The 27346-nt window shown below is 32.2% G+C and overlaps 1 protein-coding gene across 2 annotated transcripts in view; it reads left to right on the top strand.

The window, feature by feature from the left end:
- The window catches only part of LOC148619857 (phosphatidylinositol 3,4,5-trisphosphate 3-phosphatase and dual-specificity protein phosphatase PTEN-like), a 54491-nt gene that overhangs the window by 2787 nt on the left and 24358 nt on the right, over positions 1–27346 (top strand). For both annotated transcript variants that reach the window (XM_088580209.1, XM_088580208.1), the window contains exons 2-4: positions 6095–6179; positions 13593–13637; positions 26508–26682. In XM_088580209.1, coding sequence (XP_088436335.1) covers positions 6095–6179; positions 13593–13637; positions 26508–26682 — 305 coding nt within the window. The remainder of the gene's footprint in view (positions 1–6094; positions 6180–13592; positions 13638–26507; positions 26683–27346) is intronic.

The raw sequence follows: 27346 nt of genomic DNA, 5'->3' as shown, positions 1-27346 counted from the left end.
ATCATTTTTTTGCTACATGTGGAGTTCAACAGGAGCAAAACAGGAACCAAAGCACATTCATCCCACAGTCTTACCCTGTGAAGGCCACTGAAGCCACTTAAGGTTCGTTACAGTCACAGTTGGGGGTCAGGAGTCTTCCGAAGGGTCATTCGTGTGAAAAAATTAGGATTTTTTCAAATTTTTGGCCTCTGTTTGGTCTAAAACCGGAAGTAGTCAATACAAGGGGTCGAAGTTCCACAGCAAGAAAATAAAAAATTCGACACTTGTTGGTATCAAAAAATAGAAATCAATATTTTACCTTTAATTTTTAACACCGAAAATGTACATTTGTTTTCGTTGACAATTTCAGAAAAAGTTACATGGTACGTTGTACTTACACATACATGTATTTCTCTGCTGTTCCACTTTTTTTTTCAAGAACTTAAAAATTATTGAAAGGATCATATTTTTTTTAATCAAAGCATAGTTATCCTAATATACAATGTAGGAAAGGCCAAATTTCTACAAAGCTGTCTGTTGCGTCAGATGTACATTTGTTTACGTCACAGGTTATGTGTAAAATATTTTGCCATCCATAGAGAACTGTTACATTTTCGACTTTGTACAAGTACATATCTGAATCAGACTCCCTAAATGAAAATTCAAGAATGTTGAACCTCACAGTGCTCTAATCTGTAGGCAATGCACATACAACATATATGTACATGTACCTGCAACATATTAATTATTTGTGTGTATTCATGTGTGTTTGGTGACCATACATTTACCTCTACATGTTATATGCATTTTACAATGTACATGTACATGTATTATACTTATTTTCTTTGAATAATTACTCCTGCATGTTGTTTAAATAAAACATTCACATTTTTTTTATATTTGATTTTTATTAAATTGTCTATTTTAGTGAATTTGAAAGGTTTGAACACTACTTTGTTATTTTAATTGTGATATACTTTTTATCGTTGAATTTACATTGTGATTGTTGGAGTTATATACAACCTGTATGTCAGAAGAACATTTAGAAATACATTTCTTAATATTTCTAGTCTGAATTTGTCATGGTCTGTTCTTGTAGTGATTCATTTTTGTTTTTTGGTCCTATTCATCCAAAGGCTCAGTGTCAAGCTGAACTTACTTTCAATTTCAATGTAAATATGAAGACAAGACAAGAACACCCATTATGGCATAAATGCCACAAGATATATGTACATGTATATATTCAATCTGATTGACATGTATTGATTAGATTGGCATCATTGGGACCTTTTTTTTTTAAACTGTCATCCTTGTACATGTACTTGTAACTTACAGCATAAATGTACATACACCATAGTTTATTTTATGTTACTAGAGTATATAGGGGCAACTCTTTTCTTAAATCTGTGTATAATGATGATTTGGGGCCAGCTACAGCCTGCTCTGTGGTGTGAGAATTTCCTGCTCGTTCATTGACAATCAAAAGGTGGCCTTGGACTGACATTTTCATCCTGGTAGGATTGTCGTTTCTTTGACATATATACCATACCTATTTTCATTATATGTACATGTACATTGTATTGTCTTGTTTTCATATTATTTATCATCTATTTAAGACAGCTGTTTCATACATGTACTTAAGTACAATGTATCCACAACGATTGCACCACCACTCTCTTCCCACCACAGATTACACAAACTTCTGTTTCAAATTTGTTTTACTTTCTTGTTCAGTCTTTTATCAAAATCTAAATTGTATTTTGGTATTCAGATGATCACCATTTGCATAACCTTGATATGTTTTACTTACTTTACATGTATCAAATTTTTTAAAGGATTGAAATTGCATGAGTGTTGTATCCTATACTGGCCATAAGAGTAGGTCCTGTCATTTACAAACATATGTATGTCTATGAAATTGTCACCAATGTGCTCACTTACATTTCTCAATGAAATTGTTAATAGCTCATTTTTTGAGAGCACAATTTCAGTAATTTTTTTAATTTTTGGAAGGCATATTTGACAGGAGATGATGAGAGCCACGTGGTGAGAATTACTGACTTGCAACAAGTACTCGTATAAAACTTGGAAATATTTCTAAAATTTTACATACTTTTGCTACATGTTGCATTGTACATGCAGTGGTTCTATCAAGAACTTGCCGTTGTGCCATCCCAATGATTTTTGTCACGAGCAGATTATGGTCATCTTGGCTGAATCAGACCTGTGCATTGTATTGCCATATGCCTGCAGGAGAAGGTGGTATCACTCTGTCATTGTTGTTGTCATTGGCATCCATTAATTTTTGTTTATTTCAATAAATAGTCTTTCTTTGAAATTGTCCCTGTTATAAGTAAAATTCACTGATGTTGTCTTTTTTTTTTTGAATTTAATTTAATTTAATTTTTTTTAAAATTTGGCCAGTCATCAGACCCTATAGTGCAAGTCTCAGACTGCCAGTTACCCCTGAAATTACAAGTCTCTAACTGTTAGTATTTTTAACATTTGTTTGTAAATATAATAAGGCATATGCCTCTTTGACCTAAAAATGATTTAGAATTGCTCTGATTTCAGTCAGTTCTTTGGAAGTTGATCAGGCCAATTTTGTTTCCTAATTTACTTACAAAGGTAAAGATTACTTTCTTATACATGTACTTATATAGCTACTATACATGTACATGTAATGTAAATCATGAAATGCTAGTGAAAATTTTTCAGCACTGTGCTTTCTGGGAATTTTTTTTTACATTTACTTGGGGACTCTTAAGAGCTCTCTGAAAATGATAAATCTATATCTTAATAATGTAGTTTCCAGTTTCTGCTATTCTACAATATGCAGGTGGTTTCTAATCGGAAATTTCTTAGAATTTTGGCTGTTAGTCATACATGTACTTGTTACTAGAATACAGTAATTTTTAACATTGTTTAATCTTTTAAGTGTAAGTTTTCGTAAGAATCTGGCAAAATGGGAAAAATTTAAAATGTGCATGTCAAAATCCCATCGATCCAACAATATAATTTTACTCAAGGATGCTTTCTGTATTTGAGAAGACCATTATTTGATCTCTGTGTTACTGCTTAGAAGTTTTACAATAGAATGTCAGAAAAATGAGATTTTAGACAGAGTTATTTCAGTGCATTTCAAATTAAATTACTCAATTTACCAAAGTGATATGGAAGCCTTTTTTTTCTTGATTTGATGGTGCTGAAATTCAAATTAAACATTAAAAAATGTTTTTTTGTCATACCATGTTTCACCCACTGCCTGATTCTTACTGAGCCTGACACTTAAACACATTATCAACGCTATTGTGATCTAGAAAATTTATTCATATCAATATATTTGTACAATAACATAGTAGACTTTATAAAAGGTTAGCTTTTTTAATACAATAATACAAATCTGGTGTTAATATTGTAAATTTCAGTGTGTTGTACATGTTTCATGGGGTAACCTCTCATCAATAGCATTTGAACCAAATACATAGGTACATGTATATCACGATAAAAAAAAAATAAGTTGGTGTACATTAAGTCTTAAAAAATATCATAGGACTACATCTGTTACATGTACATGTATATGCCAATGCTTTTAAACTTGATAGGGTAGTTGACAAACTGTTCCATTCTGATGCCTTAGTGACTGCATAGGTGTCTTTTAATGCTCGTGCTCTAGTTAGTCTTGCAGTGATCTCCACATGAATTTAAAGTAGCATAGTGCTTTCTAGCAGAGCTTTCCTCCAAAATAATATCACACTGTTCATTGTGCATCCAAACTAAAATTTCCAATAGCACTGTGCTAAAAATAATAGCACTGAAAAAAATTGAGCTTTAATGGCCTGAAAGAACACTACTTGATTTTACTTTCAAATGAATGCTTTATTTTCTTTCTCGAAAAGCATGACTGTTGAGAACAAAAGGCTCAAATAAGATGAGAAGATTAAAGAGAAATATCATAAAGAGTGTGAATCTTTGATCTCTGTATGTTCATTGATGATTTTTATTGAATGGATGCATTAGCTTGTTTCATTCATGAGAATCTACATAAATCTGAAGCATCTGTTGCCCAATCATATTTTGTAGTCATGATAGTAATGTCATTATAGATAGTAAATGGCTAAGAGAAGGCACTTCTGTAAATAATGTGCTTTCTGAAAAATTCATGGCCGAGTTGTTCAAATATTTTACCCACCAGTGTAAATCCACAATTTATCAATTGGATAACTCTTGTACTGAATATACAATGTATATATTCAAGGAATACATTTTAGAACAACTTGGCCATGGTGTTGAGTTTTATCATTAATGATGATTATACCCCTTTTGGATAAGCCTAGGGTACATAATAATTTCTCATGTTTTAATGGAGTTGAACTTGTGGTTTGATATAATATTAATTTTGTATACCTCCTGCTTGCAAAGTGGGGGGAGTACAAAATAGTATAAATAGTGATAGGGATTTCTGTCCTCAGATTCCAATCTAAACATCGATGACAAGAAGTTTGGGTAATTTTTGTTTAAATAACAATATTGATATTTTTGTCTATGTAATTGATTACAAAAACTTCTCCCTGTCAAAGACAAATGGGAAAAATTTCAGAAACAAGGAAACGTTTTTGCTCATTTCTCCCTCTAAATAAAGCCCTGTCCCTCCATCTGTTCATACTTCTGTTAAGCAGAGGGGGTCCTTTACTTATCTGTTACTCCTCTTACACCACTTAATGGTTTTCTTTTTTTTGGAAACTCTTTGAATGTTATTTAGTGGGGGGTCCATAGCAAAACATGGACTTAGCCTTTTATGAGTACTGGGCACACACCTCTTATAAACAACTCTGTCTACACCACTCCACTGAATGTAATTTATTTTATCTTTCACAGAATCCCTGTATTACATTCCCATTCGATCTCCTATTTAAGATTTTGAGGCAACATGTAGTCTTATATTGTACTTAAATCTAAAACAGAAATGTGTAAGATCCACATCTGAATAATTTAAAGAAGACTCAAGTACACAGTATGTATAGGTTTGAACCATCCAACAGAATTTCAGTTAAATCATATAGCTTTATCTTCACAATAAAGGCTAGTAGCCTGAAGCTCTGACAGAATTTCAGTTAAATCATTTAGCTTCATCTTCACAATAAAGGCTGGTATCCTGTAGCCCCAAGGTTAGTAAAATGATGTAGTGCCTGTAAAAATTCCATTTAGAGGTCGATAACATCTCCCAAAATTTCTCTAAAATATGGTTAGCCTGTGGTTCAAAAGAATTGCTGTGAAGAATAAATGTACGTGTACTTTCAGTCTTCACAACTAACTTTCCAGTTCACAGGCCCAAAATACATATTTCAGAAATTTTTATATAGTGACTGTTGGCTTGTAGCAGTTAATTTTACAGGCTCACTTCCATTTTGACAAGCCTTGGGCCTCGGACTACTGCTTGACCGTTAAGATACTTTTGGATAGATGTACACCTGTGCTAAGTCTGTTGTGGCAGGGAACTTTAGTAGTACTAGTAATTAAAACTAGTATTTAAAGTATATATCCATTGGGTGGACAGTTGTTACCTTAACAGTGATGGATCCAGGGAGATGGTTCTGTGGATTGGATCCACCCACCTCCTCCTCTTGTTGGAAAGATTTGTTGATTTTATGCTTAATCAGGCAAATGATCATATGAAGCCCTTTCTTTTATTAGTTTTTTGGAACTCCCTTCTACACTTGGAAGAAATTTTTGGATCCGCCCCTAATCTCATTTTAAGTGCCCCACTTAAATTCACTTGAAGTTGTCATTTTTGAAAATTCATCAAGAGTTAGCAGTAGCACCATGAAGATGGTAAGAGATGTGACTCAGAATCAAGTGCCAAAAAATTCATGATAAATTTGATGCTTCAAAATTTTAATAAGGGAGATGACTATCAGATTTTAAAAAGTATTTTTTGCAAGAAAATTGTGATTCATATAATAAAAACGAGAAAAAAAATCTTATCTTTGTACAAAAAATCTTTATCATACAATTAAAAACAAAAAATTAAATGCATGCCAGGCTGTTCTATCTTAGTGCAGAAACATTTATCAAGTACTGAGCTTAAAAAGTTAATCCTTAACTGTATGTTCAGATATCTATCCAAATATAATTGCTATGGGTTTTCCTGCTGAGAACTTGGAAGGAGTATACAGAAATCACATAGATGATGTTCTTGAGTGAGTATTTATTTAATTGTTTTAATTATCATGTACATGTATACAGGAAAAATATTTCCACATCATATTATACCCCTGCTCTGTCTGTTTTACCTGTGTCTGTCTTTCTGTAACCTTTTTTTTTTGCTAACAAAATTCTCAGCTTCTGTAAGTCACAAGCTGTTGACATTTTATGCAAAGCTTCATATGGGTAAACTTAATAGTAGAATGTGTCTTTGTACTTGTTTAACATCTACTTCCTGTTTGCATAAAAGACTTGAATTTTCTTTACACAGTGGCAATGTGCAAAATTTTGGTCACACTTTTTCTCTGCCACTATTAATTACAAGTTGCTGATACATTGTCCTGAGCTTTCTACAGGGATGTTGTATCGTGGGATGCCCTTTTTGTACTCGTATAACTTTTACTTTCTGTTTGCCAAAAAAAAACGTGAATTTTCCTCTTATAGTGATGGAATGCTGGGTATCATTAGTGAGCCATCACTCACAGATATTTTGTTTTCAAATGAATAACACATTGCTTACCGGTGCACCTGGTCCATGCTCCCAGTTTTTAGTGGAGTCCAAGTTGCTCATTTGCTTTTGTTACTTTGTATGTATGATTGTAGTTTCTTTATGTTCTTTGCTGTGTATGTCAGTTTTCCATGTCTGGTCTTTGTCCCTGGATTACATTCTTTTGATTACTGCTATAACCTTGGTTCCCTTGATTACTCTTTCATGTAAATTTGGCATATGACTAAATATCACGTAAAATATTGATTGGAACTTACTCCTAACTGTGATTTCCTATTTCATTGATAAGGAAGGTAATTTCAAGTGAATCTCTGGTGAATTTGATGTTATTTTTTTGTTTTTGTTTTTGGAACTTCATGTGAATTTTGTTTAATACTTCAAGTTTTGCTTATGTTCTTGTATCCTGAAACTGATTTTTTTATATCTTAGAGTAGGTACATGTACACGTTTATTATATTGTTTGCTTAATGTACATGTTATTAAGCTACAAACAATATAAGCCATTAAAACAGTTAAAATATTCCAAGTTATAAGCTCACAGGTGACCATCTATATGTATGATTAATTAGTCAGTAGATTCTTTTAGTGGGTGAGATGTTAGCCAAATCCCTTCTACAGGTCTATTGGCTGTCTAAATAATCAAGGATGGTTATTAGAGCTTGTATCTATTTTGTTTGAATTAATGGAAATAAGTTGATATTTGTTCCGAATTTTTTGGAAGTTATTCTGTGTTTACTGAAATTTTTTTTGTATTGTTGTCCAGGTCAAATAAATGAAATTTACACACTTCCAGTGGCCTTATTAACTATCTTTATCACAACATTCAGGTCATATTGCTTGAAACTGCACAGTGCACACTCAGCTCACATCTTCTTCATTTATTGGGCTATATTAGTCCATATGCAATGTCATGTTATTGAATGATAATTTAATTTCAGAAGTAACACACTTTCTGACCGGATAAAAAATTTTGTCCACCATCTCGTAGACCAAAATTTTGTTATGTGACTATGTCATCAACCTTTTTAATGATTTACTTGTCAAATTTTGATACCAAAATAAAATTATAAGGAATGACTATTATATTTTTTCAGTCTGTTTAAAATAACCTCAATGACCGTAGTGCACATTTGAAAATGAACTGCTACTCAGGTTATTTAGTGTGCACCATGGCGGATGGCTTTTTATTGTATCATCTTCAGTTGCATACCATATTGTTACTTTATTTATTTGGACGAATGGTTTTATCCAATCATAAGTTGTCAACACAATGCAAAATGGTACAATTTTATTAAAATGATTCCTTTTTTTGCAGTAATTTGCATTAAATTTTCAGTTACTTACCATTTACAGAAATTGAAGTCTGGAGAATAAAATGTTCATTAAGTTCTGGATAAGTTACATAACCATTCTTAAATATTTGCTCTAAACTCAAACTATGTTTGGTTTTGTGCCAAATTTAACCATTAAAGACTGAAATGACAAAAGTCACCTGAGCTGTACTGTACCAATGAATATAATTCTTAGTTGAGCATGTTTATTTTACAAGACTGAAAAAAGTCACATACATGTTTTTTGCTAGTATTGGTATCATATTTTGCATGGTGCTGCACCATGCCTTCATCTTCAAAGTGCCATGCTTTCCTTTCTATAAATTCTACAATATACTGTGGGTTACCAAACCTGACCTTCAGTATTTAGCTAAATCATAAATAAATGTACTGATTTTAATTTAATTTGTTAGAAAACTTGTTTGATACTTTTCCCACCACTAAGGTTTAAAACTGTTACTATGGTTACAGCATGGATTCTTATTTACTTGCAAGAGGGGAAGGTCTTGCACTTTTCCAAATTTGAAACCAATAGCCCATTTGAGGAAAACCATAAGTCCTCCATAAAGTGTCAATGTAAAAGGTTGAAGATATAGGACCTAGGTAAAGGAAATGGTAGATATAGGTCAGATGTTGCAGGTACCTGACCTCACACCACCACTAATTTTAACTCCTGTACATTGTACATGTTATGATGAATATATTACCCTTATTTTGACGTGGGGTGTCTGGGTAGTGAGGTTTAAGATGTTGAATTTGCTCACAAAATATTGTTTTTTTTTAATCACTGAGTGTTCTCAACACAAGTAAATTTCTTGGGTGAGCACTATACATGTACACCCATCATCTACGTACATCTCTAGGGGTAGTATTACAACCCATAAACAATTTCAAATACCTATCTAATTGAAATAAATTGATAAGTTGTTTAATAGAATTCAGTGTCAACTTCTATCCCTAAGGCAGTTGTTAATTATTAAATTGGTTCATTGAAAGACCAACCTTATCTCCTTAACATCATAATTACATGTGCTGTAATACGTATACTGATATTGAACTTGGTTAAATTCTATCTAAGTCTTAACAAGTTATAATTAGTGGATAAATATTAGGGGAATAGCAAGTTTATTGTCCTTGAGGAATCAATGTACTCTGAGGCAGAGCTGAGGGGTATAGTTGGTTTTCAAGGAGAGATGACCTCTATCCAGTTAGTATTGTTTTATTATACCAAAAAAAACAGAACTTAAATCCTTTTCATTTAGTGCTATAAAAATAGATGTTTTTTATCAATTTAAATAAAGTTTTGAGAGTTACACCAGAGCATTAAAAAAAGAACTGCAAGAAAAATGTATGACACATGCAAGGGTGGTACTGTGCAGGCGCTCGTTTCAAAGATTCTTTTGTATATGGTAAAAAAAATGTTGAAATGCCTGTCAGTCATTATGAAATACTGTCAGACCGACAGACATGTCACACAAAAACTCAGTTGGTCAAACAGAAATTTTGAAGTTTTTGACTGCTTATATAGAAGAAAAAGGTCAAATTATGGTTTTGGTCAGACAGGTAAGAAATCTGTTTTGTAAACAACCAATCACGGAATTCTTTTAAAAATGTCACTTTATTATGTGATGTTTTCAATTATTGAGCCATCTTTACATTTATTTCAAACATGGAACTTTCCAGTTGAATTTTAAAAGAAAAGCAAATATCTCAAGCTGTAACAATAAAGTATCTTACTTCACTTTTATATATGCATAATATATAATACATGTATACAATTTGATTATAAAACTAGCTCATATTTTAAGTTTGAATACCTTCTTTGCACATATTTAAAGTCTAGTATTTTTCCTAAATGTACCCTGATGCTGCATTTCTTTAGTGAGTAGATCATACTCTTGCTCTTAACATTTACCTTTTACTTATATCGAACTATAACTTCTCAGGAAGTAACTGATAATACATTTAATGTGTAGGTGTATCTGTATAATGCATTTTTAATCCTAAAAAAAGATGTGTGGTCACAAAGACTAATTTTTACTGGGAATAAATACATTGTTTAAATAAAAATAGTTCCTTAGGTTAAAGAAATGTCAAGTTTCTTAGAAAAATAAATCAGTTTAAATAAATCAAAGTACTGAAGTACTGAGTCAATGAAGCCTTCATAGTTTGCTCTGTTTCTAACTGCACAACCACAATTTTAATCATAAAAAAGGATTGTAATATTTTAAACTAGGGAAAGTAATATTTTTAAATTCTTTTTTTTGGAAGAATTTTTTTTTAAAGACCTTTTATTAGCTGAGTAGCCATGGCTTCTTGAGTTGATTTGAAGATACACATTTAAAAATATACATGTTAAATCACTCTTCCATGTTTTGTTTTATATCACTTCACAACATAGCTTTTGGTTTTACTTATCATAGAATTGAAGCAAATATTTATACAGCACCAAGTTCTCCCTTAGTCATACATGGACAAATTCTCTTTAGTTAAACCACTGTTGAATCCTGTGTTCCTGTGTCAAATCATGTAAATTTGCCATTTTTCTGTCTAAGTACTTTCAAAATGAATTATGACCATACAATCAGACCAAAGCATCAACATAGTAGTTCACCCAAAACCAATGTCCTTTCACCTCTACCAAATAGAGTTACTTACAGAGTCATAAAATGGAGCAATCCTGAGAGACACAAAAAGGGTGATCAAGACTGATAGAAACAATCTGTATTTTCATGTCATTCAAACAACTTGTATCTTTCAGTACTAATGGACCCCATATATTTGTTTAATGGCTAAATCAGATAACTAGCAAGTCCCATCCCTATTAAATGCAATGCTGTCAAAATATTCTAAATAAACAGAAACTGAAAACTTTTGGTAAATAACATTTTTACTATCTATTCTAAACTTAGACAAAAACAAGTACGTTACACAGTTTTCAACATGTGTTGTTAATTGTAAATATATGTGTATGTATTAAGATGATAAACAATGATATGAATACATCAATTGAAACTAGGTTTTTGTACTGTTTACAAGTAACACCTTGTAAACAAAACTTACCTTTCAAAATTTCAAAAAAAAAGATGGCAAATGCAGTAAAACATGTTCTTTTTACTTATAATTTTCTACATTTCATTCTGGAAATAACTGCGATGGAAAAAGAATACATGTTACAAGTATTTGTTGGTACATACAGTGTATGTATAGCATGCAATACCTATATTTTACCTGTTGTTGCATAATTATAAACTGATTAAAAAAGTTCAAACCTTGTTCGCAAATAGTATCTGTAATGAAAGAATTGTGTCTACATTAGGGAGTGCTTTCGTGCAGTAACCCACCTTATTTAATCAAACTATTTCCCGTTTGGCGTCCCCTTCAGCTTCAGAAACTTTTCTTCTAAGGTCATGTGAGATATTCATACTCATGAGATGGCCGGTGACTGTAACAATTTTTCACCAGGTGATCAACAGTCCGAAGAAACAAGTCATTTAATAGTGCGTAAATACTACACGGATTCCTAAATGAAATGGAAGATGCGAAATTTCACTTGCATGCTGTTTGATTAACTATCAATTTCTTAGTTATTTTTACTCCTTTCCATTTCACGTTTCGCTCTTTTTCATTCACAATGGTATTGATCGCGGATGCATGTGAGTGCTACCGTAAATTATGATATTTAGCAAGATTTTCATGTGATGCCTAGGTCAATTTCAGCCACTGTTGTGGCTTCATTGACAAAAATGTTTCTTAGGTTAAAAAAAATGTCAGGTTTCTAAGAAAGATAATCATTATCACTGATAAATCATTACAATAGTGAAACCTGTACATAGGAATCCAAACCTGTCTAAAATAGCCATCAGACATTGTATATGTTTAAATGTATTTTAAACCTTGGTAAACTGAACACCTGTCTTTAAAGTTCAAAAGGGGTTTGGTTTACACAGGTGTCATTGTATTTCTTATATTCTATATTTCTTTAAAAAAAATACAATACTATGTTATGAGGGATTACTTCTTAACTTATGTTTTGGATGAAGGAGTGTGAATTAAAAATAAAATTGAGATTTTTTTTAAAATGCTGTTGCGATAAGTACTTCTTGTATCTTAAAGAATAAAAAAAAACATGTCTGAAAATCTAATACCTGAGGGCACTACTGTAAGACTTTACCTTCAAGGATTTGAGATTTTTGTATTTTTACACCTTCAGGCATGGAGGGGAGGGAAGTGGATGGGAGGGAGTAATGATTGATTGGTGCATCAGTGCATCACAATCTTTTCAGTTATGATACAGAAATCAATACCAGAGAAATCCTTATCTCACCCATGTTATGTTCATGACATCATAGTAAAGGTAATACAGTTGATTTCACTTCAATGTGTACCTGTTCATTGCATTCCTGTTTATAGGAGAGGAACTAAAAAAACAAAATCATTTTCCATTTTATCCATTTTAATAAAAAAAAATAATTTTAAAATCACTTACTCACATTAACATTTATTTCTAAATTTTCTCCAATACATTGTTGGTGAAATCCCTAAGTTTTCATCAAGTTTTCAAAACAATATTTTCTTTTTCCTCCAATTACACTGAAACTGACATCTATTTAGACATGAGAAAAGATTATATCCCAGTAAAACATTGAAAATATTTAGTATTTTCTATTAAAATGTTGAATTCTGTTCATAGCTCATTCCTTTTAAGGCAGAAAATATATATCATAACCTAGATTTTCATCTTCTTCCTACCAATATGCCATGGCTAGTATCCCAACATATCTAGAAGTCACCCAAACATTGACGAATATTATAATAAGTTGTGCCGATTCGAATATGATGTGTAGAAATATCTGTTGACTACAGATCATGTATAGTAAAGTTCTTTATTGCTATTTTGTTTAAAATCCATTTGATCTTGCTATACCATAATTTTCAATCTCATGCCAGTCGAGCAAGAATGATAATTATCGTATAGCTGCACAACATGTGACATCATGTAGAACTCCACCTGAAAATAGTCCCGAAAGGAAACTTTGCAGTGCTTATAAAACTTACATATTTAGGTTAGGAAAACTGAAAATAAAAGAAAATTAATACCATACACTTCAGCAAAACAGCAATAAATGGATTTATTTATTATTGTTTCAACTCATGTGAGTTTCTTATGCTCATCTTGTTTTGCGGCGCCGCTCGACAAGATAAGCATGAGAAACTCCCTGTCGTTGAAAAAATATTAAATTATCTAATAGTCTCACAGCATATGTGAAGTAAATTTACATCATGTCGGGTAGCAAATAGAAATTTCAATACTGTAGATCAGAAAATAACATCTCTTATTTAAAAAAAAAACACAACAAGATCTATGGGACCTGCCCCTTACTTACAAAGAGTAGTACTCACAGTGACAAAATGCAAGTGTTCTTTATCATGTTCAAAACCACTTATAATTTGACAAAGACACAATTCTCTTTACAACATGTAATTTGACAGATAACTTTTGTATTATATCTTCACAATGCTAATTCACCATGCATTTTTATTTCATCCATGTTTTAATTGTTTTTCAGGTTTTTAGACACAAAGCACAAAGACCACTACAAAGTTTATAACCTGTAAGTAACTTAGTTTTCTTCCTACTGTGTGTATTCAGACATGATTCACATGAACACATTCCTGTTTCCTATAAATTTGAAATACCCGCTACAAGACAACATCGGGCCTTTCATTGATAGGCGGTACCAGGTAATTTTACCCTTCTAAAGTACTGAAAAGTACCGCCAGAATTTTAAAATTTCATACATTTTTATAAAACAAAGTGATGAAAAGTACCTCCTACAAAACCAAAGGTACCTGCATTGTAAAAAATAATGAATCCCCTGCAACATAGCACTACCTGTACAACAATGAGCATAATATTGGCTTCTAAAGACTTGACTGCAATGCTTGTTCAACGCTTCAACAAAATATATACACAAATGTATAAACAGATTATACATCCATTGATTTCTATAGAATCCTGTCTTTAGATTTTGAGAGAATAGTTGAAAAGTCTATGGTAATGTTATTTTTGGATAAATTTGCAGGATTTGGAAATTATTTGTTCTAGGTTCCTTCAAACGATGTTTATTCATTTTAACCTTGCATCAACTAATTGCCTTAACAGTTTAGACAGGTCTCATTGTGCGCTATGAGTCTTTACATATCCATGCAAACCTGTCTAAAGTGACCCTCCAAGGGAGACCCAAATCATGGTCACATAAGACAGGTGGTCATTATACAAGTTCATTTGACATAGAATGCGCTACATAGAGATATTTTAATTGTATTGCTAAAAACAGGTGAGGGCTAAGAAAACTTTCACTGTATGTATATTCACACATTTTCGACATATTTTAAAAAAACGTAACAATTTATTGTTCTTAAACAAAAAAGGTTCACCAATGACAGGTTTTGTTGTATCTAAGCTTTATAATACTCTCTAAAATTATAAGCACTTTGTGTAAACTTTTATCAAAGTACAGTTTGAAGTGATAATTGGTTGTCACTTGAATCACCCTCTACAAGGAAGTATAAGTTCTAAATAGGAAATGTTTTAAAGGGAAGAAATTACTTTACTGGTTACCGTTTTGTAACATTTTACTATGAGCAGTTTTGGGTCATACATGTACATGTACAGTCAATCCTGTCTTTAGTGATCTTTCATGGAAAGGCTTGTTCATGGTCACATAAGACAGGTGGTCTTTCTATGCAGGTTCATTTAACATAGAATGCACTACAAAGATATATTTTAATCCTAGAATTCTATGACTACAGGTAGTTGTTACAAATTTGACTGTATTATAGTGTATGTGAGGAAAATAGATCTGTATGTACATATAGATATATAAGGAGTTTCTTTAGTTAGTACAAAAAGATGACAAGTACTTGTATACCAGATTATACTGTATATCTCCATTCTTATTTTAAGGGCAAAAGTTGACCACTTTTCCTACAGATGCAATATATTTACAAGTTGTTATGATATGCTGAAAAGGTTATCTACTTTGTTGCATCAGAAAGTTCTGTTAAGTGGCATTGAGAGTTACATGTATTTCAAACTTACTCAACATGGCTTTTTATCTCTCTCTATGTCTGTATGTCCCTTGCGGTTTCCAGATTAATGAAATAAGAAATTGTTGTACGCATTAGTTATTGTGATTTTGTAATTATAGTAAAAAATTTTATGATTCTGTGATACCCACTTTTTTGGCTCACCTGGTCCAAAGAGCTATGTGAGCTATTGCCATCACTTGGTACCTGTTGTTTATCCTTTGTCGCCATTGACAATTTTTCAAAGCTCCTCTTCTCTCAAACTACTTGACCAATTAGAACCAAACTTGGTATGGATGTTCCTTCGGGTGTTCTGCATAGAAGTGTAGTGGGGATTTTAGATCCGTTGAAAAACATGTCTTTCATTTCTGAAAATAGAACAAAGGGGTCAGACAGAAGTTTTTTGCAAATATAACCAAAACTGTTAGGTTTCACCAAATACTGACTGGGGTAAAAACATTCAGCATGATTAAATCTAATTGTGGTCAAATTGTGGTGTTAATCTGTTAAGCAATGTTATTTCCCTTTTTTTTTATTTTGTTGTTTGGCTCAGATGGCTCAGTGGATGGCTGCCATTTTCTGTCATTTCCCATTTTTGATATAAATTTCTTGCTTGACAGGATGGTTTACCAAATGGGCTTTTAAAATTTAGTCCATAATTACTCCCACATCCTTGTGTGTGGACTTCACTCTTATTGGATGTGGTTTTAAGCATTGAAGGTGGTTTGTGAATCCTTGTGTTAAATTTTGTTGTTTGCCATTTTTTACATAAATTTCTTGCTTGACAGGAAGGTTTACAAAAAGCTAAATCCATTTTCAATTAGAAGGGCTTTTTAAATTTTTATCAGGTTTTATTTAGGAAAATCTAATAAAATACCCAAGGAAACATTTCATGTTTTTTTAAGTGACTTTAAATACCCCAAAAGTACATGTGGTGTACAAGTGTTAATGCTTTTGGGAGATAAGCAAGCCTTCATTGTCACAGTGTCATTTTAACACTTACATGTACTAGAAACTAGGTTAGTATATAATTAGGCTACATATTACTATTTTTAGAATATTACTATGTTTCAATAATTCTAAAATAATAGGTGTTGTATTTTTTTTGTTGATCAATGTTTTAAGTAGAATGTTCCTACAAACTTGTCCAGCTGTCACTGCAATACCTGTAGATCTCAATTGTAGATGATATAAAGTTTGATATTGAAAAGGGCCGTTTTCTCAATATTAAATTTAACCAACAATCTCAACTCAATTTGTTCATATAGTCATTTGGTACATGTATCCTTATTACAAGTTAGTTGCAAATACTACAAGCCTACACTAATTTTTACACTTTTGAAAATTAGAATATGAATGCAAACCAAAAATAATTATGTAAAACAACAAGGCCATGTTGGTTCTTCTTGTCCATTACTAGGTAAAGTTCAAGACTCATTCTGACTGAAATGTCATGACAATTATTGACTAACATTAGAATATTGGCCCAAATATGATCAAAAGTGCCAATACAATACAAAATATGAAAGTGTGCCAATACGGGATATAGCCGTCCAATATGGGATTTACCCATCCAATACATCATATTGGACTGGTGAAAATCCATATTGGACTAGCGTATTTGACTATACTCGACGTCAAATACAACACATTTTCGAATTGAAGCTCTACTTTTTAAACTGTTGGGACTTACCGCTAGAGTTGTCTCTCTTTTATTTAAAATCAAGATAGTTCGCATATATGCATGACATGTTAATACCAATGAGTCGCTTATTAACTTAAAACATGCGTAACAAATCCTTACGGGAAAATCCCATACTAATATCCGCCATGTTGGTTTCTACGGGACGATTTGTTCCCGCCAAACTCCGGTGACAATCGTCTGCTTGATCAACTTCTCGGTATTGTACGTTGTACGCGTAAAATAAATCTGAGATATCCGAAATAACGTCGAAATGCATTCTGGGTTCTTCGGTTTTTGGACAAACCATTTAAACGTAAACAACATCTCCTAGCAACTCGATCACTGTAAACATGGCCGACTTTTTACAATGTAAATATTGGTACCGAGAATTAAAATTTGACCGGAATTTAACGATTCAATGTTTAGGGAGAAGCCGTTTGGCTAAACGAATGAGCAAGTCATTTAAGACAATTTAAACGACGGTAGGTGTCAATAAAGTCATAGAAAATATGTTTATTCAAATTTTAACAGTATGTTATTTATGTGTCGCCGAGTATAGTTAATATGGCTAACCTTGGACCTATAACTAACCTTACACAATAATACTATATTCTTTGCATGTGAGTAAGACGTTGGGTTAAAACTAGGTGTAGTTTTACCATTGTTTCTGTTTAAAATTGTCAAGGTGCTAATCTCAGGTTAAAAGAAGCAACGATCACCAACTTGATGAATTGAAATGTCAAAAGTTAAAATTGTTGAGTACTTAAAACTAGTGTGAAATATCTCTACGATCTATCTTTAAATAAAAGTTTCAGAATTTTTCAGTTATTTTCTTACACATTTCTGCATGATTTAAGTTCTTGAGCTAAAACTATTAAACTAAATTTTCATAAAATTTATTGGTACCTTGTGTTTAGATTGTTCATGTACCTGACCCATGTGTCATGAACTTCACTAAGTAGTAAAAATTCCAGGGTTGGATCCTTGATTTCAGGTTGGTGTGTAAATATAATAAAGGCAAGGCTAGAAAATTGTTGTCGTATAATTTGTGAAAAATCAAAGATTTCATGCAAAAATTTTGTTTCTCCAATTTTAGGATGAGGTCTTCTATGCCTTGCCTGCTCCAGAATGCTCAACCTTGATAAATAATTTTGTCTTGAAACTGAGACCACTTATTGGACCCTCCAACTAAGATCTTCAAAACTCTATAATTGACTGAATTGGGGTTCCAGAATTCAAATTACCTATTACCAATGGAAAGTAAAATTTATCTGAGGAAAGTCCCATTGGTCATTTAGAAATATCCACAGAAAGCAAATCATATCTACAATTCTACAGGTCTGACTTACTGCTTCATGATCTCTCTTTGAAAGTCAAGTTAATGTACATGTAGTGTTTTATTTTTAATTTCTTTGAAAAAGTTTTATAGTATAAATGATTTTTTCTCAAAAAAGGTGTCAAAATTAATTCCAGTATACTTGACTGACTTTATATTTGCTGCAAAGCATAGCCCACATTAGTTGGTGAAATAGTTTTTAAAAGAGGAAATAGATATGTGATCAATTGAAATCAACATTGAATTAGTGCAGGATATCCTATGGTTATGTGTACAAACTGATTTCACAGATAATGACATGTCAGGAAAAATGGGGGTCAACCTTATGTATATGTTTCAATATGGATTTAGGACACAGACTAAATGAATGTTGGTGTAAAGGAAAGGGACGCATTGTCATTGTTCAAAATTTGTGTTAAAAACATTTCAATAGAATAGTATGGAATTAATGCCTTCTTGGCTAAGCTAGCTTCCAAATACACATTTAATAGCAGTCTGTGCCAAAAACTTCTTAGCTACCGGCCTGATCAACCAAAATCATAAGTTTTTTCCCTGTATAACTGGCTATATGTACAAACAATAATCCTGTCAGTTTATACTAGCCAGGATGCATTTTTACTTGTCCTGAGCTTCAGGCTAGAGGCTGAAGGCACAGACTGTAATAGTGGATAAATATAGTGATCATGATGTCGGTCTGCCCCAGGTTTCTATCTGCAACTCTTTATGAAACCTGCGAACGGAATTTAATCTAACTTTTCTAACATTTTTTATCGGATGATGCCATTGTGCACCTCCTAGTTAGCATTTCCATCAGAATGACTTTCGAGGTTTCCTTTAAGGGAGGAGAGGGGTGGTATAACCTAGTAAGCAGTTTGTACTGATATGTAATTGCATTTAGATATTTGGGTAAATTTGAATTTTATTTGTTTCCCCTTCCCTAGTGTCACAGAAAAATATTCTTCATCTGACAAAGATATTTATCAACTAACCCTGCCGAAAACATGAGGTTTGTCCTTTTAATTTTTAAAAAAGGAAAAGATGAGTTCATTGTTTAAGTTGAAAGGGAAAGAGTAATCAAGGGAACCAAGGTTATATAATCCAGAGACAAAGACCAGACATGGAAAACAGACACACACAACAAAGAACATAAAGTAACTAAAATCATACATACAAAGTAACAAAAGTAAATGAGCAACTCGGACTCCACTAAAAACTGGGAGCATGGACCAGGTGCACCGGTAGGGTAAGTGTCCTCTGCTTTTCTAGAAACACCTGCGGAGTTGCTCATAAAACGTCAAGTCCGGGGTAGTGTGAATCCTCATAATGCTATGACTTGTCAACTTGTTGCCATCTGAAAGTAACAAAGCATTGAATTACTGCCTTTAATGCCAATGTAATGTAAGGCAGCAACACAGGTTCTCATCTTAGCTCTATCTTTTGCCATTTTTTTCTTTCCCTGCAGGTCTTGTTCAAGCCATATAGTTCTGCTTCCACAGTTCTTAAGTCTTTGGTTTCTTTTCCTTTAGATGTCCAGTGCAAAGAAACCTTCAAAATGAAATCCTTTTTACTTCTTAAGACATGCCCTATCCATTTTTTGCCATTGAAGCAAGGTAATCAAGCACAGAATTCCAGTTTGTATGGCAAAATTTCATAGAACCACTATGGCACTAAGCTTCCTTGATACTTCACATCAACTGTCATAATTTAGGATTATGATGAAAATAGCAGTGATTGCATTCCCATAAATTCAGGTCATATATATTTACAATTAAAAAATATCAGTGTATTTTAAGTACATTGAATGCTTTACAACTGTTATATTCATTAACTAGACCTAGAAAGTTTGATGCATAATGTTTCAGTTGTGTTATTCTTTAAAATTCCTGATCGAATATAAACATTTGATGAAGTAATTCGTGATGGGCAGCTGTAATACTTGCGTTATGCTGTTATATTGATAGAGAACTATAGAAAACTCTCAAGTCTCAGGAATTATTGCTATTTTTTTTTATCTTATGGGAAGGATCAATATGTGTTTGTTAAAGTAGTTGCTGTTTGTAGAGTAGAAAATGTACTTTTTGAAAATGGTAAAAGTTTTTTTACCTCACCTGAATTATATATATAGTAAATACTGATACTCATGCATAGGGCTCTTTGTGAGTTCAAAGTTCAAGGAGACAACAGCCAGTGTTATTTAATTTCTTGTTTTACAATGAAACCTACCTAAACCAAAACTTCAATGATCTGAAAATCATGTCTAAACTTGTACCCTGTGAACAGTTGCATGTCTGTTTGTCCATCCCTAGTGGTTTTCTGAAGATAACTTGAGAACAGATCAATGATTTTTTAAACTGGTTAAGCTTAATTTTGCAGCAATACAAAATGTGTTTTTTGAGTCTGGCAATTGTGAACATTTTACCATCCACCTTTTTTTCACCAGAGTCGTGGGGTATCACTACACTGTAAATGTGATGTCCTATTTTTAAAGGTTTTTTTTTTTATGAGTACAAATTTGCAGTTCATATTCAATTGTAACTTTCCAGAAAATTTTCCTTAAGAGTTGGCAGATACATTACAGACTTAATGGGTTTTAATTAAATTTGATAAGAGAAAAAAATAGGAAATATCTTGGTCCTCATATTTGTTACCTTGCCAAATTAAGGGAATCAAATTTGGTTTCATGAGTGGAAGGTTGTGGACACTTTCAAACTTTAGATTAATCATTTATTTTATTTAAAGGGGTCAGGGTAAATGACCTATGTAAACGAAATTTAAAAAGTATATGGGCCTCAGACTTCAGACCAACACTTAATTTGACCATAGGAAGGAGAAGTTTCTGCTTTCATTTTCCTTTCTTGACTGCAATTTTCCTCATATCAATAAATAATGAGGTAGAAATGAGGGGAAATAGCAATACACTTGTGTTCTTTGTCTATATTGGATTGTTATTGTACATGTATTTTATGTTTACAAAAATTTAGGTATCTTACTAATTCTAGAAAGAAATTTGTACAAGTTTTGTTTCAATTCCTGTTGGTAGCAGACATGTTTTTGTTGTTAAAAATTATAAGAAAAATATTTGAAAATAGTAGTTAAAACTCATGATTGAACTTTGTGTTATTTTGTACCCAGTTATTTATATACAAAGAGGGTAGGTACCCATATATTGCTTGTCATTTTAATATGATGTGCTTGAAAGCTCTTTAGACCACAGCCATGGTAAAAAAGTGATTAACATATGGCCAACATTTCATGCATCTCATATGCTGTGTCTAATAAAAAAAGTAGTCAAATTAGAATCGAAATAAATCAGGGAAACCCCGTTTATGGCCATTCTTGTAGTTATTTAACCCCTTTCTATCACTCAGGGTAAGGCAATGCAACATAAATGGCCAGACCATAGTAAAACAATAATAAAATGGAGTTCCCTTGATTTATTTCTTAATTCTGTTTTGATTTGAAAGTAAGTTAGCATTGTATAGTCTGTTCAATTTAGTGTCAAAAACAAACCCATTGAGATTGTGACGTCAAATAAATTGATATGATAATATTTGAAGAAAAAAACAATAACATATTTTAAAACTTTTCTCACGTCAATTTATCATTTTTAACCAATCAACTACCATTGTTTCCACATTAATAATTATTGGACAAATGGCTAAAGGAACCTCCTTATAATTTAGTGGGGAAATAAAACATTTGGTTGATATCACAAGTTAATTACCTAGGTTACACAATTACCTGTAGATTTAACTGTATAAACATTAAGGGTTACATTAATGTGTTGCCTCCTTTTTGTTGATGTATTTTACAGAGGAAGGTCAAGGACATTACACATTATGGCTCTTCTTCACTTTCAATAAAATATATCCCAGTAGTAAATCCAAGACTTCAAGAAAGGACCCATTTTTTCCCTCAAGATCTATATGAAAAAATGTGGGTCATGTTTACTCAGTTGTATAAAGAATGTGCTGATTGTATTTAGAACTACATTGCTTCTGAGTGTTTGTTTAATTTTTTAACAAAAAAAAAAACCATAACATTTTGAATGAAAAATTCTCAAGGTGAACAGGCTTTAGCTCTCTCTTGGGCCATTTGAAAACAAACACACACTTAACTGCAAAAATTGGTTACTCAGGATATACTGGGTACATGATATCAGGGACTAATGGGTTCCCTGTTTTAAGCAGGGGAGTAGGGGATATTAACAATTTTCTAGTATAAGTAGGTCTAGAAATGCAAATTTAAGCTCTTGACAAAGATTGATTGATTGATTGATTGATTGTTGTTGTTTATTGCCGTTTCGGCGACCAGGGCCATATCACGGTAAGAACATTTAATGTAAGGAAAATATTAAAAGCAAGATCAAAGTCTCTTCATAAAATAATGAAATTAAAACAAACAGCTATTTATTTATAAAAAGGTACATAAAAGGTGAACCTAAGACATAAAGGACATATAGAAACATAACTTCCATAAAACATTTAAAATACTGAAAAATCAAGGAAGGTATCCAATTCAGATTTTATTAAATAAACCGATGCCCCGCAAGAAATCGATAATGGGCTCTTAACAAAGAGTGCTTTACAACACATCAGTGTCTTGATACTTTTTTTAGTTGACGAAATGTGCCTAGTCAGTAATGTAACTACTCTTATTTCAATTTACATTAATGCCGAGCAAATCAAGTCATTTTGCCTTTCAAATTTGTTTATCTTGTTGTTTTAGTGACTGCTCTATTTGGTCAATTTCCATATTAAAATATGACCTATATTAAAAAAAAATTTAAATGAACTTCAGAAGTAGGCTGTTGATACATTTAAATTGTTTCATGTACTTGTAAATAAAGAATATGATTAAAATTCAGGTCAGTGTTTAGCCTTGCACTTTTATGTTTACATACAATACACCTCATGTGTTCAGGTTATTTCCACTTATTCATAGTGGAAAGAGACACATTGTGAAAATGATGATACTGATGATTAAGTAATGTAATAATTTAGTTAAAGATGATGACTTTGGTGGTAATGGACTTAAATCATTAAATATGAAACTAAATACAAAAAAAAATTATTTTGCTATCTTGATTTTGTGCACTATGAATGAGTGGGTGTGGTACTTTTCACCTTAAATTAGGTCATTACTCTATATGGCTATGTAAATACATGTATACATGTAAATAAATTAGTTCATTTGTGTACCAGTAAAACCAGATAATAAATTTTGTCATATCTTAATATAAATGGTTTTTATGATCCATCCATTGTGACTATAAGATCAAGCTACTGTGATAGTATTATTGTTCCTGGGGTACAAATTTCTGTGGCTTTTATTGGTGGAAATTACCCATTCGTTTGTATGAAAGAGTTTTCAAACCCATGAATTCAAGAATATCCAAAAATGATAATTTTTTACTTAACCATGAAAATTGGTACCCATGCGTAAAAGAATTTTCACAATTTGTGTTGTGTCTCAGTTGTGTGATTTTATAGTGTTTTCTCTAAGAATAGATTTTTTATCTGGAGTAGTCAATGAGCATGCTTTATACTTCTGCCAAATGGGGCTTGGGACAGAATTGTCCTCACAGAATTGTATATTGGGCATGCACGAAGACTACTTTGCACTGCAGTTAAGACAAAAAGATTTTTTATATTCAGAGAGGAAATTGAACCACAAGTCACCCTTATTCTTAAACATGTGTTCAGGAATCACACATTTTGGTAGGCAGCATTGAGGTTTTTTTAGTACAACCTTCACTCAGCATAGACCCGTTGAAATTCATCTCGACCACATGCTAGATAATATTAAAAATTAATTAAAAAAGCTGAATGTGCTCCCTAATATGAAAAAAATTTCACACAGACATATTATTTTTTCTAGGGGTTCAGTTGCCACGAAGATTATCATATATAAGTTCTGGTGGAAATAGTTGTTGCATGTGAATATTTCCAACATTACAAATTGTATAATTTCCTTGGGCATTTTGGACATTGTTTTTTTAAAAAAAAACTTTAAATATTAAAAAATAAAAATGCCACTGAAGGAATTAGCTGGGAAACAAGTAGACTTTTGAATGGATTTTAACAAGCTTTTGGTCCAGTACAATGCATCCAATTGTTTTAATTGTTTATTGACATGCCAGTATTGCCAAAAAAGGTATTTATAATATTTTGTTTCTATTATGAATAAAGTATTTGACCTATATATATATATGTTAATCTTTTCAGCTCTACAAAGTATTCTTCAATACTCAAATCAATAGGATGATTACTTTTTATGGGAAGAATTTACCAGGCTCCTAGACGAAGCGACCTATATGTGGTTTATCTGACAATCTTTATGTGTTATTGCCCTGAAATCTTTAAAATGATGTTTCATTAAGTCTATCGTTAACCACAATTACAGCGATTAGGAATTTAATCTCGGTTGATTGACTTAAATATTTTTTTTATTTTTATTTAAAAGAATCTTTGTTTTATGATTTTTATTGGCAGAATTTAAATTTTCAGACTTGTTATGTCAGTTTGTTTAGTCATGGATCATGATAAAGTTTAATAAAAATTTTGCAGGTTAGAAAATGATTTGCCTTGCTAGTCTTTAGGGATCATCTGTAGTCCCCAAATTTAAGGATTGATATGTGGTGTTCAAATGTAATGTCAATAGTAGAAGGTCCTGGACATTTGCAAACTTTAAGGAGGTAGACCTAGGGTAAGGGATACAACTCTTACAAATCATTTGAACGTTTGTATTCACCATTTTACAACCATCTCGTGTAAGCATCAAAGTAACTTGGACTGATTTCATTCTGTTTCAAGGGAAAGCTTGAAAGGCTTTGGTGAAATTGAATATGATGCAAACATATCACTGATTTAAAGAGTTATGTCCCTTATCCTAGGTCTACCTCCTTAAATCAGTGGTGCACTTGATGAAGACCAAAAGTTCACTTTAAAGTATTAGTCTAAAAGGTTGAAGACCCAGCATCTATGTAAAAGAAATTTTAAAGGTCCAAGCTCAGAAATTGAAGGTCCCAGACCTTGGATCACCAATAATTTGAACCTGTGTTATAATTGTTGGCTGTAGAAGTTGCTTGGACGTGAACAGACAATCACTGACAAATGTAAAATAGAATTCTTTCCTGAAAATAAAGACACTTGAGTCTGCAATTTTTTTCTTTGGAGCCAATATAGATTTATTACAAGCAATACTTGTCTATAAAATTCATGAAAATGAGTGATTTTATTTAATTATAGTGTAATTTTATCAAATATGATAAATTAGTTTAAACATATTTATTTAAGTATATAAGCATCAGCAAATACAGTTTATACATTTACATGCATAAACTAATGGTAGGATTCGGAAAGAAGCTAAATAGCTTATACAAAGTTGTGTGTCACTTGCCAGAAGATGCTTATAAAAAAATGCGTGTGGAATGATGTTAACTGACTAGTAAATAAGACAAACCAATAGAAAAAATGGAATTACAAAATTAGTGAAAAGATGCAGTACATGGAAGTCAAGCATTTATAAACCTTTCACTTTTGATAATGAACTTCTGAACTTTAAGAAAAACTTGTTCAGCATTTAGAACATTTGAGCCATACAATAATATATTTACAGTAATAGGTACATTGAGTGCCATAGAAAATATGATTTTATTTCTTAATAGAGTATATTTGGGACAAAAGAGCAAAAAATGGGAAGCTGATTTGACTTGACCACAGATACAATTAGGGGACTTTACAAGGTTACTGTTGTACAGATGTTTGTTGAGTGAAGCAGTGTTCATTTGCAATCTTGCATGTAATATTTGCCCTAGTCATGTACCAATAAAGTCAAGAGTCTGGATTTTTATCAGATGTCCCTGAATCCTATTTCTGAAAATGTTAGTGGAGTTAGAACCCCTGGTATTTTGTGAAAGTTTGTTCCACCGTTTAACTTAGCAAGAAGTATTCAGGGTAGAAGATAGTTCTTGTGCGAATTTCTAAAAAAAATTGTGATTGTGTAGTATGATGTCCATGCAAGGAATGAAAAGAGTTTGGAATTAACAATTGCAAATACTCTGGCATTTTTTTGTAGATAATCTTATATAATAATATAAGACTATGTTTTTTCCTTGTTTTCCCTTCTAATGATAAATTATGGGGAGGGGTGAAAATTGGCATGTTTTCATTTCATGTCTACTGTAAATATAGAGAGAATCAAATCACCATGATAAAAAACCCATTCACCCAGTATTGTAAAATATAATCATAATAGATGATATGATATTATTTTTAGGATATCCCCTGGGGGGCATATGGCTACATGTAACAATCTTAAACCCAGTGTTCATTGAAGTACGGATATAAATGTTATATTTGTTTATTTCAGATGTACAGAACGTTCCTATGACCCTGACAGATTCCATGGTCGAGTTGTATGTTATCCCTTCGAGGACCACAACCCACCTCGTCTAGAATTGATCAAACCATTCTGTGAAGATCTGGATGAGTGGCTGAAAAAAGACAAGGATAACATAGCAGCCATACACTGCAAAGCTGGAAAGGTTTGGTGTCATAAACTTTCTTCTACATTTGTCATTTTACATGCCTTTGGCTAACAATTTGTAAGAAAATAAACTTAATTTATCTTAAGATTTTTTTTGTGTAGAATATAGTGCAGTGTAACTAGTTGAATAGTAACGTTATCTAAACCAGTAGTGGTTGTTCTTCTTTGACTTCAGAAAAGGCAGTAATGACAAACTTCACTAATGCAGTTGTATCACTTTGAAGAACAATAGTATTAAGAATAAGTAGAAATACTGAAGGGATGGGACAACACAAGAAGAACAAAAATTATCACAGCACAAGAAGAACAGAAGAACTAAAGGGGTTCAAATTTACTTTCAAGAGTAGACAGTCCTGGTCTTTTTTGCATCCTCAATAAAAGATCCACAAGATGAAAGTGATAAGTCTTTGACAAAAGTACATGTAAAACATGGTAGGTCCATGACCTAGGTAAATGATATTCCAAAGGTCCTTCATTAGAAATTGAGGGACCTGGACCTTGGACCAAGGTTTATATCAATCCCTGAAAAGGTACCCTTAGGGAAGGCAAAAAACAACACATACCAGAATCACTAAAGTGCTTCTATAGATAAGCAGTTCTAGCTTATTACAAGACACCTGTCATGCTGATGTTTAAGGTTTAGTTTTGTGAAGACAGAAGGC

The sequence above is a fragment of the Perna viridis genome, chromosome 4 (assembly GCF_037379345.1).
Source record: "Perna viridis isolate PV_CMFRI_1.1 ecotype Kerala chromosome 4, ASM3737934v1, whole genome shotgun sequence".
NCBI lineage: Eukaryota > Metazoa > Mollusca > Bivalvia > Mytilida > Mytilidae > Perna > Perna viridis.
This window is presented reverse-complemented; position numbering and strand designations above follow the sequence as displayed.